Source organism: Bubalus bubalis, chromosome 6 (assembly GCF_019923935.1).
Source record: "Bubalus bubalis isolate 160015118507 breed Murrah chromosome 6, NDDB_SH_1, whole genome shotgun sequence".
Lineage (NCBI taxonomy): Eukaryota > Metazoa > Chordata > Mammalia > Artiodactyla > Bovidae > Bubalus > Bubalus bubalis.
The window spans coordinates 31,466,542-31,485,557 of NC_059162.1; the positions used below are offsets into that span (position 1 = coordinate 31,466,542).

General features: G+C 52.6%; 1 protein-coding gene across 2 annotated transcripts in view; it reads left to right on the forward strand.

The window, feature by feature from the left end:
* The first annotated feature begins 2,139 nt into the window (after positions 1 to 2,139).
* KCND3 (potassium voltage-gated channel subfamily D member 3) overlaps positions 2,140 to 19,016 on the forward strand; it is a 225,892-nt gene continuing 209,015 nt past the window's right edge. For both annotated transcript variants that reach the window (XM_025288091.3, XM_025288092.3), the window contains exons 1-2: positions 2,140 to 2,276; positions 9,178 to 10,355. In XM_025288091.3, coding sequence (XP_025143876.1) covers positions 9,250 to 10,355 — 1,106 coding nt within the window. In that variant the 5' untranslated portion in view covers positions 2,140 to 2,276; positions 9,178 to 9,249. The remainder of the gene's footprint in view (positions 2,277 to 9,177; positions 10,356 to 19,016) is intronic.

The window sequence follows — 19,016 nt, forward strand, 5'->3', positions numbered from 1 at the left end:
TATGTCTCTCACATTGGCAGGAGGGGTCTTTACCACTAGCGCCACCTGGGAAGCCCCAAGAAAAAAAGCACTGAGTTTTAACTCTCCCAAATTGGACAAGGCTGAAGGAAACTGCCCCTCCCCAGACCTGCTCACCCAGAGTTTGAGAACTCTCAGGGGTCACAGCAGTTGTGAGAAAATTAGCTCTTACCCTGGGATGAGAGGAGGGAGGTGGGAGCAGAGCCAGGGCCTTCCCCGAATTCTTCCCCCCGTCTGCCAGGGAGTGGCACTGTTGTTAATCATTATTACTGTATGCAAATCACTATGCAAATCCCACACCGCTCCTGAGGCTCCTGGCAAATGCTAATAGAGCCTACGCCCAGCTCTTCAAGGGCCAACTGTACACCTTTCAGACAGACAAGCTGAAGGGGGCCTTGCGGGGACTGGAAGGAATGGCTGAATGAGGGCCTCCGAGCCAGCCAGGAGCCCGCTGGGGCTCAGGCCACCATGACTCACCCCACCTCTTAATCTAGAACAGGGCTAAGGGTTCTCTTAAAAGCCAGAAGCCTCGTTCGGACTCAGAGAGGTTCTTTCCCAGCCCCCTTCAAGCACGCCCGCCCCTTCACCGCACTCTGCTTTTCCCTCGGTCTCTGTTTCACACCCAAAACTGTGGTCGCTCAAGCTCTACGTTTTGGTCCCTGCTCAGGCACGGAGCTGCCTCGCCTCCGGAGCGCCAGGCGATTCCGGGCATCCAGGCCGAGATCTCGGAATTCTGGATGCGGGGACAGCTGGAGCCGCTTGGGTTGACACCGTTCGAGCGGACTGAACCCTCTGCGAACAGAGGCCGAGAGTGTGGGAGTCTGGGCCATATACCACTCTCTTGGGATGCTCCGGGGCTCCATCCGCGCGACCTCCTGGGCACTTGCCGACTGCCCGCTCCCCATCCTGGGCCGAGCCACCGGGCAGTTGGGATCCTTGGGCTCCGGAGAGGGATCGAGGGACCGGGAGGACTCGGGTTGAGAGTTCACGCTCCCAAATCCAGACTTTGGGGTCTAGGTACTGAGTCCACGTGGAAGGATAGGAGGGCGAATCCCTACCTTCGGGTCGTGCCCCTTGCGCTCCGGAAGAAGAGCGGCTCTTACGTGGGGCAAGGGCATTGTGTGTCCCCCCGGGACCTCTCCAGCCCCGGCACATCAAGCTCACGGCCGCGGCGAGCTACGAAGCTTGCGCGGTGACGGGCTCCACCTCCCCAGGTGGCAGGGCTCGGCCGCAGGCAAGTGCTGATGCCGCGTGGACAGTCGGCGAGAAACAGACACCCAGCTGGGTCCACACACACCCCACGCGCGCGCACACTGACGCTCCCTGTCACCTCTCCCCGAGTCCCCAGCACACACGCCTCCGAGCTCACACTCACGCCTACTCCCCGCTCCGCCTCCACGCCCAGGCCGAGTTCACCTTGCCACGCTCACCCCCGTGCCCACCCTCGCTGGCACACGCGCCCACACCCGCGTCGGCACACTCCGCCACCTCCAGGCACACCCTAGGATTCCTCCACTGGCCCGGGGAGACGCACCAGGCTCTGCCTCGTCTCCCTGCCCCCCACCCTGGCTCACGCGCGCGCCCCTCTACACACACATACACACACACACACACCACACACACACACACCCTCGCGCGGGGAGTCACTCCCCCTAGCACGCCCTCGCCCTGGGCACCCTCCCGCGGCGAGCCTCCGGGTCCTCCTCTTCTCTCCCTCCGCGCTCTCGGGCCCGGCCTGGAGCCGCTCGGTCGCCGGGGATCTGTCGGGAGGCAAGGGCGCAGCCTCGCCGCCTCCCCCGGACTCTCCTCTCCGCCCCGCCCGCGCCGCGCCCCCATCGCCTCCCCCTTCGGGAGAGGGACCTCGCCAGGCAGCCGGTGGCCCGCCGGGCTCCGCTCCGCGCGGCGCCGGCAGCGGCGGGGGCAGGGCGCGAGCGAGGGAGCCCGCGAGCCCGCGAGCCCGCGAGCGGAGCGGCGAGGCGGGGAGGGGACGCGCTGCCGAGCCGGGGCTGGAGCGACGGCGGCCGCGGCGGCGGCGACGGGGGAGGGAGGGCCCCACGGACAGACGGACGCACGAACGGACGGAGCGAAGAAGGGAAGGAGAGACTTGGCTCGCGAGGAGGAGCGGTGCGAGCGGCGGCCGCTGGGCGCTTCCCCGCGCTGCTGGGTGCTCTGCGCCTCCGCGGCCCCCGGCTCCCGGCGGCAGCTTCCTAGCGCGCGCGGGGCGCGGGGTGCGGGGCCCGGGGCTTGCTTCGCTGAAGGTAAGAGGGACGCGACCGAGCCTTTTGGAGCTAGGAAGCGCGCTCAGCGCTGCTCCCACGCCTGTTGCTCCGGCTGCCCACGCGGCACCCTCCCACTCCCGCACCCGGGTGGGTGGGCGCTGGGGCGCCGGAAGGATTGGGGGTGGGGCTGGCGCCGTGGGGGAGCAGGCAGCCGGCCCGGAGGCGTCGGTTCCCGCGGGCTGCGGAGCCACCTCCGGGCAGCTAGGCGCTGTGAGGTTTGGAGGTGGGGGGTGTGAACCTCTGCCCTCCTTCCATTGGCCTGCCATCCCTTCGGGGTGCCAGAGGCAGCGCCCCGGGATCCGGCGGCAGGTGGCGGCGGCTCGCTCGGTCCCCCGCTCCTTCTGAGGGGAGAAGGAGAGAAATGGCTGAGGGTGGAAGCGGGGAGCAGTTTGAGGCGCTTTACAAAGTTCTTCAGCCGGGCGATCGGGCGGTGTGCCTCCCATAGCCTGGAGGCCCGCACATCTGGTCCTGCCCGACGCCGCTTGCCCTCGGCGAGCTCTGGGAAGGGTCTCTGAGCAACACCAGGGGCCAGAGTGGCCCGGGGGAGGCCGTTGGAAAGACTCACTTTGCGAGATGTTTACAGTAGGAATGAGGTGCGGAAGGGACTGGGCAGAGAAGTTACCTAGAATCAACTAAATTCCTGCACTTGCTTAGTGTTGACATTTGAATCGAGTCCAAAATGTTCTGCTTTTATCCCGGGCAGCGGTGATAATGTCAGCAACAGGCTGAGGTTCTGAACCTGGAATCTTACAGCGAAGAGAAGGCTCGGTTATATTTCTTGGGAGAGGGTGCCTGAACTTTCTCCCGATCCTAGGTACAAGGCAATCTTTTCAAGACCTGGTTCTATGTGGTTCGTGATGGTATTTTGCATGAATGTAACAGAGATGGTTAAATTTACGTCTTATTTACCATCACTTCAAGGGAACCCGGATATTTAATGTCTGTATAAAGGGGGCCTGGGCCAGCACGAATTGAACGCAAAGCATGTGTACCTTTTCCCCATGTGGACATGTTGGCACAGGGGCTGGAATAGACGTGTTTATTTTCCCCTGTCTCTACTGGAAAGCAACAAAAGGCAAGTACACAAGGGACCCCCAGAGGAAGTATGATTAGCGGCTTGCTCCCTTTCGCTGTTGAAGAGGCTGGAGAAAAAAATCAAGAGTTCAGAAAAGTGCCCTGGCCAGCCTAGGAGAGGCACTGCGGGAGAAGAGGATCTCTGTGTGTGTCCCAGGCCTGCATCCCAAGGATCCCCATCTCGGCACCCTACCAATTTCCCGGCTGCTTACCCAAACCCTGGGGGCACAGGAGAATGCCCTCTGGGTTGTCAGGACCCTCTGCTCCCAGACTGGCTCCATTCTGGGCTGAGTGAAAAATTGTGGAACGTAAAAGTTTCAAAAGACTCTCCATACCCAGTTGTCTGTCGAGGTCACTGAAGGGTAGACCTTGGTGACATGCTGTTTTCATTGCCTTGTGCCTGTGCTTGGGTTAAGTGTCAGTCCCCAGGACAGGTGGTCTGCTCACTTTGCCCACGTTGGGCCCTCTATCTCTGCCACAGAAGCTGGCTAACAGGGCTGCCTGTTTACAGCAGGGGGAATGTGTTTCCCTTTTCTAGGATTCCCCGCCCACCCCCCCCACCCGCCTCTGTCATTTCAGCACTTACCTGTTTCAAATGTCTCTTCCCCATCCTCCCCCCACCCCCATCTTTCCCACTGTCAAACTCTTCTGCCAAAAACAAAAATAGCTTCAGATTTTTCATTTGTAAGGCGTCCACGTCCTAGTAAAACCTTGGCATTTGAGGCCTGTGCAGTGCTATTGGCTGGAAATGGGGCCGCAGTGTGGTGCCTGTTGCAAGAATTCATACCCAGGTCGGCTCCAGGAGGCGTTGGTGCCTGTCAGGGGGCGAGCCTTGTGGTGAGAGTCTTGGAGAAGCCCTGCTTGAGCTGGGTAATGCCTGCAGGGTTGTATGGAGGGGATGGCTGGCATGGCCACAGGCATGGGACACTTTTCCTCCGCTTCCAAACAAACTCTCTCTCACACACACAGAAATAACAATAGGGTGATTCCTCCCATTTTGGTACCTTTTACCAAGGGGACAGGGCTTGAAGCTTCGGAGACAGCCTGGCCTTCTTTGGGAAGATTGTCCTGGTTTAATACATGGGATAAAAGTTTGACTGTGGGACCAGAGGCTTTTATGATAGATAGAGAGGGACTGTTCTTCCTTCCCCAGTTCTCAATTATTCATCTGAGAGTAGTTTGTAAAATACCCAGAGACTTTGGAGAAGAGGAGATCGGTATGAGGAGGGGAGGGTAAAGTGATGGGATTCAGCGTGGCAGCAGCAGGTACCAGGGAGTGAGGCTTGGGAGTCAGGGTGAAACAGCACTGGCAGAATGGAAGTGGGAGGGCTCCACTCTCTCAGGGTATACAACTGCATACCTGGCCCAAGCAGAGTATTAGAGGGGTACCTGCTAGTTCTGTGGTCTCTTACTCTTTGCCATGGGAATCCCCCAAGTTCCTGCCTTTCTTAGCTCCATCCTGGGATAAAGCAAGGATGTTGAGAGTCAGAGGTCCAGGGCCCAGGGTCTGGAGCCCAGGCCCCTTTTCCCTCCAGGGGTGTAGCCAGGGGTTCTGTGAAGGAACTGGGCCTTTGATTGCCTTGAGTTCTAAGCAATGCAGGTTGTGTGGCCCTTTCTGGGCACCAGCCTCATCAGAAATTCCCAGAAGTGCCTCTGTTAAAAGGAGGCTCAGATTAACTCTGTCCCCTCAGCAACAAACCCAGAGGCTCTACTGCTTGCTTTGCAGGGGACACCGTGAGGAAGAGCTCTTGGTGAGACCTGAGCTACAGGCTTGATGTCCTGGATCCAGTAGAATCAAGGATTGCTTGTGCTAGAGATTTCCTTGTCACTTTCTTGTCCAGTTATCTCATTTGACAGACGAGGCTTGTGAGGCCCAGAGGATAATGATGGCTTGCTTTCACAAGTTCAGGTGAGAATTAGAACGGGAGTGCTGGGCCTTCCAGACCCCATGCTTTCTGCTGCCTGGGGACGGGGTGGGCAGAGCCTGCATCCTGCTCTCTCCCAAAGGACCTTCGGTATTTGGCTACACCTAGGTCAAGGAAGTCATTTGGCAGTGAGTTGCCATGCCATGCTTCCATGCTCTGTCACTTCAGTTGTGTCTCTTTGCAACCCTATGGATTGCAGCCTGCCAGGCTCCTCTGTCCATGGGATTCTCCAGGCAGGAATACTGGAGTAGGTTGCCATTTCCTCCTCCAGGGGCTCTTCCCCACTCAGGGATTGAACCTGTGTCTCTCATGTCTCCTGCACCAGCAGGCAGGTTCTTTACTACTAGCGCCAACTGATCAGTAGCCTATTGGAAAATCGTCACCTCCTATATACACAGAACATAGTCACTTTGAAGGAGTCTCAGCTCCTTTCCTGAAGCTTGTCAGCATAAATGCCCATGTCATAGGATTTTTGTGGGATTAATTAACTGTTGCTGCAAAAAGTGCTTAAACCAGTGCCCACTGCATAGTCAGTGATCAATAAATGTTAGCTAAATCTGAAATGGAATTATCTTGTGACCAATCTTTAAACTGCAGGCTTTCTTCCCAAACTTCTCTTGCTCCTCAGAAAACCTAGCTAAGTGTGTGCTTAGGGACTACAGATTCTCCTAGTACAGGGAGTTAAAAGGGTACATTTCTTGAAGAAAGATATAAAATGCATGGGATGTGTTCCCCAGTCTTCTATCAGCAGCATGTGGATTACTCATTGCCATGGGTAAACGATCCCCCTGTTCTTTCCTCAGTTCCCGTAATCAAGAGCTCATCAGGCCCGCGCTGTTTTTCTATTCTCTGACTGGTGACATTTAGAGGGAATGTCACTGTCATTCCCAATGTCTTCTGTGGCACCTGAATCAACCTCCCTTTCTGAGGAAGCAGAAAGTCCTGTGAACATGCTCCTTAGCACGCAGAGGGGAAACTGAGGTAGAGGTCGGCTCCTTGGGAAAACACAGAGCTACAGTGAGTCGGAGGCACTTAAATTGGGTTCATTTTATTTAGATCTGTCTTCAGAGTTTACTGAGTGGAGAGAGAATGCCCAGCCTTAAAAGCCCTGATGGTGTGGAATAAAATCGATGGATTACAATTGGCATCTATATAATCTGGATTCCCACCTGTACTTTATTGTGCCCACCTTTGAGGATCATCAGTAGGTTGGGCACCTACTATGCTACCACCTGACTTGTCACGTAAAGATAGAAGCATCATGGCCTTTACCCTTAAGGAGCTTCGTGTGGGATGGGGAAAGCAGGGAAGAGGCCTGGCTATCCCCTCGAACTCCACATTGAGACGGCCCAGGTTTGAATCTCCCTGCCTAATCATTACATCCTTCAGTCAGTTATACCTCCTCATGGTTCATTTTCCTCATCTGCAAAATGGGGACGACAGTGGTGTCTGCCCCCTATGGGTGTTGCTGGGGTGGATTGAAGTGGTCCATGCCATGTAAGCATGTGACACTGTGCTGGCTGGCAGTCAGTCCTGAGTAAACATCACCTAATATTCTTCTTACAGGAAGACCTTGAGAAGCAGTGTAGCACAGGATCTCAGGGCATGTGGTGTGGGGTCAGACTGCCTGTCCAGAGCTGTAGTCCCTGTCCTTCCTCCTTCCAGCTGGCCGACTGCTGAATTTCAGACCTCTTTTTCCTAGGGTTGCTGGGAGGATTACATGAGCTGATCCATTGGAGACAGTGCAGTGCCTGGCATAAAGTCAGCGTTCAATTACTGTTGGCCATGATGATAAGACTCGTGGAGAGTGTCTGTAACCCAGGCGAGAGGATGATAGGTGCTAGGGAAGAGGAGCAAACAGAGTGCCGAGAGCCCAAAGGAGGAGAGACTTTCAGCGTGGGGAGAGGAAGACACATCAGAGAGAGAGCAAGGCACAGGGGAGATTCTAATAGGAAGGCTGGGTGAAGGGGAAGCATAGTCCCAACAGAAGGAAGAGTGCCCACAGACAGACCCCCAAGGACTATGCATGAGCCCATCTAGGATCTAGGATAGGTGCCTGGGACATGGGGCTGGAATGATAAACCAGGATCCATTTGTGAAAATGCCAGAATGCCAGTCCAAAGAGTTCAGACTTGATTTGGTAGGTGGTGGGAAGATCTTGCTTTAGGGAAATTAACCTGAGCAGGATGGATTTACTTGGAACAGGAGAAATGGGGGTTGGGGGAATGAGATACAAACAGACCAATGGGAAAGAGGACTCAGGGAAGCGAGGCCTTATGCGGGCAGAGACCTGCTGTCTCATTATTTGGCAATTATTTGCATCTTTGGGTGCAGTAATGAGGAAGATGGCCAAGGTGACAGGCCGGGGGTTAAGGATGCTGTGAGCAAAAGGTGAAGAGCAGCTTTTTGCAAGGAGGTAGACCCAGCTTCCACCTGTCCAGTTTCAGAGATCTCCAGGTGGCAGAGTCCAGGGGTGGCTCAGGAATGAGAGGAGAGAGAAATCTGGAAAACTTGGCAGAGTTGGGAGTCAGGAGAAGCAAACAGGGTTACAAGGAAAGATGAGACCAAATCTCCTTACGAGACTCATCCTCTGCCTCATTTATTTAAACCAGCTGAATTCCAGAGGGTCCAAAGAATTCTGAGTCAGGATTGGCTCTGTGAGATCAGTTTAGGATCTGGGAAAATGAGCGTGTCAACCCCAAACAATTCCCCGTTGCTGTTCCGTGTGTTTCTGTGTCACCACGTGTCTCCCCACAGATGGTATACATTTGGGGATTGCAGACTCATTTCACTACCGTCTTTAAAAAGCCAGACTCGGGAAGGTAAATCTGTTTCCCAAAGCCAAATATAATTCTCCATGCCACTGTTCCCTCCATCCCTGCAGGTGATGGGGAAGTGTGTACACAGCCCGGTTCAGAGAGCGGTGAGTGAAGGGCTGAGGTGGCCCGGCTCCGGAGGAATCTCTGAGGGTGGAGTGGGGCCAGGTGAAAGAGGCTGGCATGGGAAAGGGTATTGTTATATAACCTGAGGGAGTTAGGGATGGTGGGCAGATGGAGACGGGAGGCGAGGAGTCTGGAGATGGCAGTAAGTGTGGATCAGCTTCCTCTGGGAGGGAGAAGGACAATGCTTGGAAGGCAGGTGAACCAAGAATCCAAGAGTCCTTTACAAGGTGGGGGAGGAACCCTAGCCTCCCAGCCTCTCCCACATCTTTCTATTATGGCTCTGAGAGCGTGACTGGACATGAGGTTGCCAAATGTCCAAGCTGAATGTCCCAGAGGGTAGCACGCCACCAGGGTCAGCCTTCGCCATGGAACTTGGGGACAGAACTCCACCAAGTTCTGGCATCTCAGAGAATTTTCCAGAGTCCTGGGCAGCCCCAGCCTCCTCACCAGTGAGGAGTGGAAAGAATGTGTTTCCCTGATCTCCACCCTCCACGCCCCATTCCTGATTGCCCTTGTGGGTGAAGAGAGGAATAAAAATTAGCATGTTTATCCCACTTTTAAATTCATTTAATAACTCGTTTACCCTCTCCCAATTTAAATTCGTAATAACACCATAACTTTTTGGAGCTGATTATTACCCACGTCTTCCCAGATCTTTCTGCTAAAGAGGTTTTCCCTCCAAGTGCTCCTGAGCCCTCTTGGAACTTGACAATTTGTCAGGCAGTCAACAACATCTGGTGATACCACATTGCTGCAAGACCGGGTGCGAATCAAGTCTCCTCTCTTTGGTGGGGACTTCAGTTCCATTCATTTCCCTTCCAGACGTTTGCTGTTTCACTTGCTGATGACCCTTCCCTGTAGCCCATCTCCCCCTCCCCCACCCCCACCAGGGGCAGACAGGGGACTCACGGGTTCTCTGCTTTCTCATCCTGTCTCCAGGGGTTGCTGAACTAACTTCCAAGCTGGTGTGCGGCGTGGCAGAGCAGTGGCCGCCCAGGAGCTGGAGTCACCATGGCGGCCGGAGTCGCAGCCTGGCTGCCCTTCGCGCGGGCTGCGGCCATCGGGTGGATGCCGGTGGCCAACTGCCCCATGCCCCTAGCCCCGGCCGACAAGAACAAGCGGCAGGATGAACTGATCGTCCTCAATGTGAGCGGGCGGAGGTTCCAGACGTGGCGGACCACGCTGGAGCGCTACCCAGACACACTGCTGGGCAGCACGGAGAAGGAGTTCTTTTTCAACGAGGACACCAAGGAGTACTTCTTCGACCGGGATCCAGAAGTGTTCCGCTGCGTCCTCAACTTCTACCGCACTGGCAAACTGCACTACCCGCGCTACGAGTGCATCTCCGCCTACGACGACGAGCTGGCTTTCTACGGCATTCTGCCTGAGATAATCGGTGACTGCTGCTACGAGGAGTACAAGGACCGCAAGAGGGAGAACGCCGAGCGGCTCATGGACGACAACGACTCGGAGAACAACCAGGAGTCCATGCCCTCGCTCAGCTTCCGCCAGACCATGTGGCGGGCCTTCGAGAACCCGCACACCAGCACGCTGGCCTTGGTCTTCTACTACGTGACTGGCTTCTTCATCGCCGTCTCGGTCATCACCAACGTGGTGGAGACGGTGCCGTGCGGCACGGTGCCCGGGAGCAAGGAGCTGCCGTGCGGCGAGCGCTACTCCGTGGCCTTCTTTTGTCTGGACACAGCCTGCGTCATGATCTTCACGGTGGAGTACCTTCTCCGGCTTTTCGCGGCGCCCAGCCGCTACCGCTTCATCCGCAGCGTGATGAGTATCATCGACGTGGTGGCCATCATGCCCTATTACATCGGCCTCGTCATGACCAACAACGAGGACGTGTCAGGCGCCTTCGTCACGCTCCGGGTCTTCCGCGTCTTCAGGATCTTCAAGTTCTCGCGCCACTCCCAGGGCTTGCGGATCCTGGGCTACACCCTGAAGAGCTGTGCCTCGGAGCTCGGCTTCCTCCTCTTCTCCCTCACCATGGCCATCATCATCTTTGCCACTGTGATGTTTTACGCCGAGAAGGGCTCCTCCGCCAGCAAGTTCACAAGCATCCCCGCCTCGTTTTGGTACACCATCGTCACCATGACAACACTGGGGTAAGTCGGAGCTGTTGTCCTGGAGAAGGGCGGAGGTTGGATTGACGGGGACACTGTGGATGGTATCAGAGCTGGACACAGAAGGTTGGAGTCACTTCCCCAAGTTGTAGGAGCAAGGGAAGTTGCTAATCAGAAGCGGAAGGCACGAAAGTGATTTGTTTGGGGCTGATGAATGCTCTGAATTGAGTTTTCTTTTAGGAGTAGGGTATGTATTTTTCAAAACAAGGAAAATTGTCACCATGTCTTTTTTCAGCCATGCATTCTGTGTATGTGTGTGTGGTGGGGGAGGAGTGAGTGGAGACTGCTGCATTCTTATATGTACCTGAGCTTGCAAGGGCTGCCTTGAAGAAGAAAAGAGGGCAGCAGGAAGGAAGAATGCTATAAGAAGTTCAATGAGAGTGGTCAAGAGGGTACAGATTTCCATTAACAGGAGACCCTAGAACTCTCTTTTTGGAGCCTCCCTGCATTTTTCCTTCGTAGTATATTTGCAGGCTGTTTTCTCTTCTGCCTTATTTTTCTTTTTTGCTGCCACAAATGCTCAAGGGCTCAGGAGCTCTGAGCAGACTTTCTCTAAGTGACTCTGAACTTGGGTTTTCTGCAAAGTGGGGCACCTGATTTGTTTTTTTTTCTCACTGAAGAAGCAGTAGTTTTGCTTTCTTAGTCTGACTCGGTGAGAATGAATGATCCTTCAGCCTACCTGGGTGATGGTGAGATGGTCTGATGGATCATGTGGTCAGACACAGTAACAACAATATCATCAGTGGGAGGGAAAGGTGCTCAGTGAGGTCACAGGTGACTCTATCTCTTCCATCTCCCCAGGGTCCCCTCTCCAGTTGAGATCACCAAAATATATTTATGGTGCTGGGATATGAAGCTTTCCATCAGAGGATTGGGGGGGCTCACTCAGGAAGCAGATTACAGTCTTCACCCTAACAGGATTAGAGCCAGCGAAGGCAGCTTCATGGAGATGTGTATTTCTTAGGGGCTGCTGCTTCAGCTGTGGGAAGTCATTGAGGCTCAAGCAAAATCCCTTCACAATTCATACAGTGGGGCTGTATTTGCTTAGGCCAGGAAGCGTTATATTGCTGATGGAGAATTCATGAAGCTTTTTATTTGGTGTTTGACAATTCAGTTGGTGGCGTCCTGGTGATTCGATTTTTTTTTTCTTCCTGGCTGAAACCCTGTGGCGCTGGTATCGGTTTTTCCATAGTGCTTAGTGGGAATGACTGAGCAGGTGACAGGACCTTTTAAAATGATTACATTTGTCATTCTGCCACACAGAAGGGAGGAGCAAGGGGGAGAGCGAGGGGTGTTGCTGTCCATTTGTGAAGGCCACGTTTGACGGGGGGCATTCCATTCATCGGGCAGAGGCCACCTTGCCCTTTCCTTCCTCTTCAGCACACATGCAGGCTCCCACTAACTGCTCCCACCCAAAGTGGGCAAGGATGTCTGGTCATTTGACCTTGTCTCTCTTGACTCAGGGAGTAGATGTGGCTTCCTGGCCTGGTGGGATATTTAGGGATAAGATGGGCTGGAGAGCTGGCCCTGTGTTAGGAGAAGGAGGAACATTTGCTGTTTCTCTGCTAACCTGGCCATGCCTTCGCTTTCCTGAAGGGGACTTTTCCATGGCCAGGACCTCCATGGCTACACTCTGACTGTCCAATACCCTTAAGTGCCCCTTGATGGGACTCATGACACCAGTGATGCCTCAGGACTGCCATGGGGAGAAAACAGGGCAGACGGATCAGTGTCAGAGTTAAAATGGGGCCATTTCAGAGGAGATCAATGGAAACTTCAACGGCCACCTGCCTGTTACTTTTTATTATTAGCATAACAGCATATGTGTGTCTACTATGTGTCAGCAGTGTGCTGAGCACTTTGCATATGTTATCTCTTTAAGTCTTCACAACAGCCTTGCAAGGTAGGAAAAATTCCACACAACTTTGAAGATGCAGCAGGCGAGGCTCAGAGAGGTTAAGTAAATATCTGTAGTCACATAGCTGCTGAGGGGCAGTGCCGCTTTTCAAATACCAGGCTGGCTGTCTCCAGGGCCCTTTCTCTTTTCATTTCCCACTCTACTTGTTCCCTTACCATCAGGGCCTGTAGGTGGAAATCAGCCCTTTAAAGCTTTTCTTTTCTTTTTTAATGGCCTCAGGGTGTCATAATCTATTCTAGTCCTATCTCTATTTAAGAAAGTGTCAGCGTGGTGAGGACTACAGGCACCTCACTAGGCACACAGGGAATTTATGAATATATAAAACATTTTCTTCTGGCCAGTTTAAGTTCTGCCTGGGAAATTAATGGCTGCTTTCACTGCAAAATCTATTTACTGTCACTGGGGAGACCAGTGATTTCCTTTAGCCTTCGCTGTGTAGATCAAGGTCAAGTCTAGCGTCAAGGGGTGGACAGTCATGGCCTCACATTTTCTTTTGGGAGGTGAGGGAGGGGCAGAGCAAGAGGACTGCCAGAGAGTGAGGACTCCTTCGTAGGAAGACCCAGACTACCCTCCCCTCCCCCACCCCGACTTCAGGCCCTGCGAGCTCCTCACCCTTCCCTTCCTCAAGCAGAAAGATGTCTAGCCTTAGGGAGGAAAAACTCACAAGCAAAAATGAAGCCTTTGGTCATGTCTTGCTTAACCTCCGTTAAGTAATGGGAAAGCAGGCTTTTTCTTCCTGTCCACCCTGACCAGTGTCGGGTGGATCGGGCTGCTTGACTTTGACCGGAGTTGGCAGTGGGAACCATCACCCGGCTCGCTGCTTGACTCTAAACAACAGGTATTTGGCAAAACTCTTAAATGGGTGAGTCAATGAGAATGGGGCTCCTTTTCCATGTGCTTGGTCTGATAATGTCCTCAGTCCCTTCCAGACCCACCTGTCCTTTCTCTAGGGTGGACCCAAGATTTGTATCTCCCCCAGCCCTGGCCCCAGGGAGGGAGCAGGGCAGCATTCACCTGGTGTGTGGTTCCCCCTCACTGGGATGATCTGCGACGCTGTGGAGGGTCTTCTTGCTCTTATTGGAGGTCTTACCCGCCCTATCCTGGAAACCGTTCCTCTCCTCTGGCTGCTCTCTGTCCTGAGCACATTCATTGGCTACTTGTAAGCTTGTTGGATCATTCCAGAAAGCCTGTCTTTGCTTACTCTTTGCTGGTGTTTGAACCCCAAGTGGTCATGCAATGCCAAGGGCCAGTGTTCTGCCACATTCCACATTCTCTCTGGTTGCTCCCAACAATCCCTGGCAGACACCTACTTCTTCCTGTTTCCAGACCCTTCCCACCCAAATCTTCCCAGGCTTCCTATTTACAGTCTGGAAGGACTGTCCTGTGTGCCTTTTTTGACTGACTAGTCGAGGGCCGATGTGTTGCGTGAGGGAGTTTGCTCTTCCTGGCTCTGCCTGCTTTCCCAGGACCCGCTGATGAGTTACTCAGGTGTCCTCCAGGGAGGGATCTCCTGGAGCCAATTATTCCCATTTATTTAATTTCTCAGAATATCTTGAGCACACAGAACAATAACAACCCAGCCGCCACCAATGCTGGAGGATGGCTTTCCTTGGCCACCTCCCATGCTGGTGGGGAAGACACCTTTGCCCAGGCCAGGGTTCCCTGATGCCCCCTTGACAGTTGAGCTTCCAAGTTCACCATTAAAGGGTTAATTTCTGTGCTCATAATTGATGCTATAAATAAAATAAATCCTCAATTATCGCAGTTAACAGAGGGAAGGGATAACACAGAGCTCCCAATATTAAATAAGACCAGCACCTCTAGTTTGGGAATGTATTATTATCATAGACTTTTTCAAAGCAGATTTTCCCTCTTCATTTTGTTTGACTTTGCTTGACATCACCACAGGGCAGACTGCCTGAGCCAGTCCATGGGTGAAGCTCACGTGGGGCTTGGGGCAGAGGGGAAGGAAGCTTTGTGAACAAGCATCCACAAGGGCCATCGAGGGCCAGCTCCAGGCCTGGAAGGGATAAAGTGCTCTTGGACATCTTAGGGAGGGGGAATTGGGCTTGGGAAGGGCACGGAGCAGTGTCACTCTAATGAGATGGCCCGATGCTGCCTGGTTGGCTTGGTTATGTAATTGAGACCGGCAGCCTATCTGTCACCCCGTGCTCTGAGATGAGAGAGCTTTTGACAGTGTCCAAAAATCACTTTAACGAAAACAGAATCGATTTTTACTTCTTCCAAGCACGAAGCAGCCTCCAGGTAATTTGCATTTCCCTTTAAAGTCTAATCCTGGAAGGGGCCTGCCTGAGGTTTTAGAGACTGGGAGCCGGGCCTGGGAGATCAATATGGGCACTCCACAGAATGGGGTGCTTAATCAGGCACCCCCAGTGGAACCAACCAGAGGTGGGTTTCGTTAACCCTTCAGTTCCTGAAATTCTGGCTGTACCATCATCCACTGCCTCTGGGGGGTCCACCAACCCTCCTCCCACCTTCCAAGGGCCTTGGAGTGGGGTGTTGGCCAAACAGTGCCCATCTAGATGGTGGTGGGTCCCTGCCTGGGGGATCTGATTATAGTGTAATTACTGGGAATAAATGACCTCAGGATCTTCTCTTGGTTTGACATTTCTTAACCAATAGTTCTCTGGTGCTGAAATTCCTAAGAGAGAGTGGAGACCTGCATCCCAACAAGGAATCATTCATTCATTCATTCAACATTTACTGAGTGTCTACTGCATGTCAGCCAGCACCATAGGCTCTGAGAATGCATAGGCACCATGATTACTCATCAGCCCTATGTAAAGTACAGACAGAATGAATGAGACTCATTTCTCTTGTTTTGAACCAAAACAAGAGAGGGTGGGAAGAGCAGGGTCAGAAAAGAGGCTTTTATTCACATTCTTCCCATCCCTCCAGAGACTACCCCTCACTCTGCTCTGTCTGGTTAACTCCTGTCATCCTACAAAACAGCCCACATTGTCTCCTCCAGGAAGGCTTCCCACGTGCACTGCCATGCATCTTTCTTGCCAATTGCCACATGTCATTAACTTTGTTTTTATGTCTTTTCCCCAGAATATGAGTTGCTCAAGGGCAGGTATCTGCTTCAAAGATCACTTTATGATCTGTATCTAGCACAGGACCTGACATGTACTGGGCTTCAGTATCTATCTGTTCAACCAAACAGCTGTGTACTCTGGCTTACCCATCTTCAATTTTCTCACTTGTTAACCATCTCCTACCCATTGTAAGAACCAGTGAAAGTTCTATCTTACTGTTAGTGATATGGTCCTGTCTAACAGGATGTTTGTGGGTGGGTGGAAATGAGGAGGCCAAGCAGGGAATTCTCTAGTTCTGATGTCAGCCTAGCAGGGTTGGGGCTTTCTTGCAAGGGAGGTTTCAACCCACGTATTTCAGTATTGGCTGCTTTGCCAGGCTTCTTGCTCAGACTCCATGGCCAGGGAGGAGCAGAAAGGGTGCCATAGATAAGCCCCCCCACCCATCACATTCCTTCCATTCAGTTATTTATTCAACAGATACTTGAGTAGCTATTAGGCCCTGGGGATACAGCAGCAAAGGAAACAGCCCCTGATCTTGTGGGGCTTACATTCTAGTAGAGAAAACCAGACAGTAAAGAGATAGATGGATACATACCTACATATAGGCAATCAGGAAGTAATGCATGCTGCAGAGAAAAATAAAGCATGATGTGATAAATTGGGGGTGCCAAGTGTGAGAGGGGATGCAGCAAGGGAGAGCTGCTATTTTATGTGGGGAGGTCAAGACAGGCCTCTCAGATAAGGCTGAATTTGAGCAGAACCTGGAATGTGGGTTTCTTGGGGAAGAACATTCCAGGCAGAGGGAACAGCAAACACAAAGGCCATCAGGCAGGAGGGGCCTTGGTGCGCTATTCTTGGAAGGGCTAGAAGGCGCTGATGGTCGAGCCCCAAGAGCAGGGACAGGTAGCACAAAGCAGCCCATGCAGGGCCCGCGTAATCACTGTGGTCACCACAGGGACTTGGCCCTCTGCCTTTTACGAATATGCTTGGAAGTCGTTGGAGAGTTTTGAGAAGACCTGACTCACTTGAAAGGATCTGGGCAATGGGTAGTGAATACATTGAAGAAGAGAAGCTACCACAGCAATCTGAGCAAGAGAGGAGGGTGGCTGGGATCTAGTGGTGGCATCGGAAAGGGGAGAAGTGAGAGATTCTGTATACGTTCAAAAGTCAAGGCCACAGGACACACTTGCTGGTCCTGTGGCCAGCCTGCCAGCTGAAAGCTTCACCAGCTCCCGTGGCCGAGGACTGGCCTGAGAGACAGAGACCTAAAGACTTCCACTGCTGGGAGAAGCATTTCACAAGAAGAGGCATACGTAAAGGGCCTACAGGGTGGCTCTCAGACTCTGGCACCGGATGGCAGGCCTCTGAGGCTGAGCTAGAGCGTGGCCATCTGAGAACAGGGCTGGACTGACAATCAGCAGGAGCATCTGCACTTGACTGAGGTTGCCTTCAACCCAGGCAGAATTTCCCCAGCACCTGCCAAGGTGCTCAGCACTGTGTGGGCAGTCTTGGCTCAGAAACTGAAAGGGAGCAGCCAGTCTCAAAGGCAGCAGCTCTGGTAGCTGCTGACACAGGCAGGGGGAGCACTTAGGGGCTGCAGGGGAGGAAGAAATGAATTCCCACAGGTGGAATGTCAGCCTTTGGGGTTCTTCACCCCAGGGTCACCACATTAGATTCGTCTTCCGATCCAGCTGTTCAAATTGCAGCAATTTTTGGAGGGAATTTCCATGCTGATGCCCATTTCACAGCTCTCTTCTGGAATCTCTTAAAATCAATCTCTCTCTCTCTGTTTGGTTTTGTTTGGGTTTCCCTCTTTAAACACATGCGTAAACAAAAACATGATTCTTCCTGAGGAGCAGCAATTATTCTGCCTGAAAATAGTGTAAATAAAAGGCAGCCTGGCCCTCCCTCTCCCCAGGGGAGGGGCAGAACCCCTTGGTAACCACAGGGGGATTTTTGTTTCTCTCACCCAGGAGGGAGCGCCTGTCCCAGCCCCCACAGGGCTCTTGGCCACACACCTTTGTGGCTGGAAGCTTCTCCCGGGCAGGAAGAGGAGCAGAGGCTTGCCTGTGAGTCCCTCTCCCACTGTCCTCCCGGAAACGGACACTCTGCTCACATCTTAAGTGTCCATCCTTTGTGATGACCAAGTCAGTTCTTCTTTTCTGGGAAGTGAGAACCAGGCTCTTAGCAATCTCTTTTGGAGTCTATAGTAGTGAATTCAAGCCAGCTTTGAAAGGGGACTTGTTTGTGATGAGGATGAAGGAGTTACCACAATTGCTTCAAGCATCCGAAGTTCTCAGCCAAAAGACTTACGTGTATTGTGACCCCTAGGGCAAGGCCAGTGCTCCTGCCTCTGCCCAGCCTGCTTTTCTCAGACCAGAATGTAAGCCTTTTCCTTCTTCCCCCGCAGCCCCACTTCCCACCCAGCTCAATGCAAATGATGGCTAAGTGGGAAGGGAGGGGCTGGGGAAGGAGGAGAACTCAGCCTTTGCTGACCATGGCTAGATGGAGGGAGATTGCATCTAGCTCATGTAATCATATTCCGGGTGTCAGGACTCGAATGAGTGTCATTAAACTGAATCAGAAAAATCGTTTTAATATAAGTGCCACCTCACACACAAGCTAGTTGATGGAGAGATGGATGGGGCTGGGGACGCCTCCTTTGTAATGCGATGCTGTAAAATCCCATCACCTTCATTATTTCCCACCGAGCCAACACATCATAATACCCAAGAGCGGCAGAACAGCTTGAATTTAATATACAGAAAGTCCAATCAAACAATAAATGGATGGAACTATATAAAGAAACCATTTTCTGGGAGGCTGGCTCCATTCTCTGGGATTCAGCTCCCTGACACATGAAATGTGCATCAATTTTCCCCAACGAATGCAGCTGCTGAATCACCACATGTGATATTTGTTTGCTTCAGAAGGAGAAGAGGGGAACTTTCCCCCTTGCATTATCTAGCTATCGATGCAAAATTGCAAATCTCATTTTCTTTGATTTGCATCCAGTGGTTCCCAGTAGCTCAGCGAGGCACCCTCCTGTTACCAACAAGACTGGAAGCACAGCCCTCCCTCCATCCCAGAACCTTTACTTACTTACTTTATATCATCTTTAAGCAAAATCCAACTCTGGACCCAGGGTGGGCTGGTAGTGGTCAGGGACAGCTCTACATTTGCAGTCATCTGAGAGAAACTGGCCAAACCCTGAGCCGTGCCGACAAACCCCAAGTGCCTGTGATGGTCACTTCATCCAGTCTTGCCTCCGAAGTTGTATAGAGCTAATATTTCCTTCTGGACCGACTTCCTACCCCCAGCACAGCCCTCCACTTCCCCTTCCATCCCTGCTACCCAGCCAATTATTCAAAGACTATAAACACAAATAGCAACCCAATCAGCCAAACAAAATTAACAAGGCAAATCAGCTCCTTGAAAATCATACAATACATGTCAAAAACTGATGGAAATCATGTTTTTGTGCTTCTGGGGTGGGATTCTCTCCAACGCTGCTTTTCCAATGGCATGGATAACTGAGAGTTAACCATAATTACAGGCTTGGAGCTGCTGAGAAGTATCATTAGTTTATTTTTACTTCTTCCTGGTCACGCATATTTAAACAGAAAAAAAAAAAAAAAACCGTAGGAGAGTTCAACTAAACTAAAT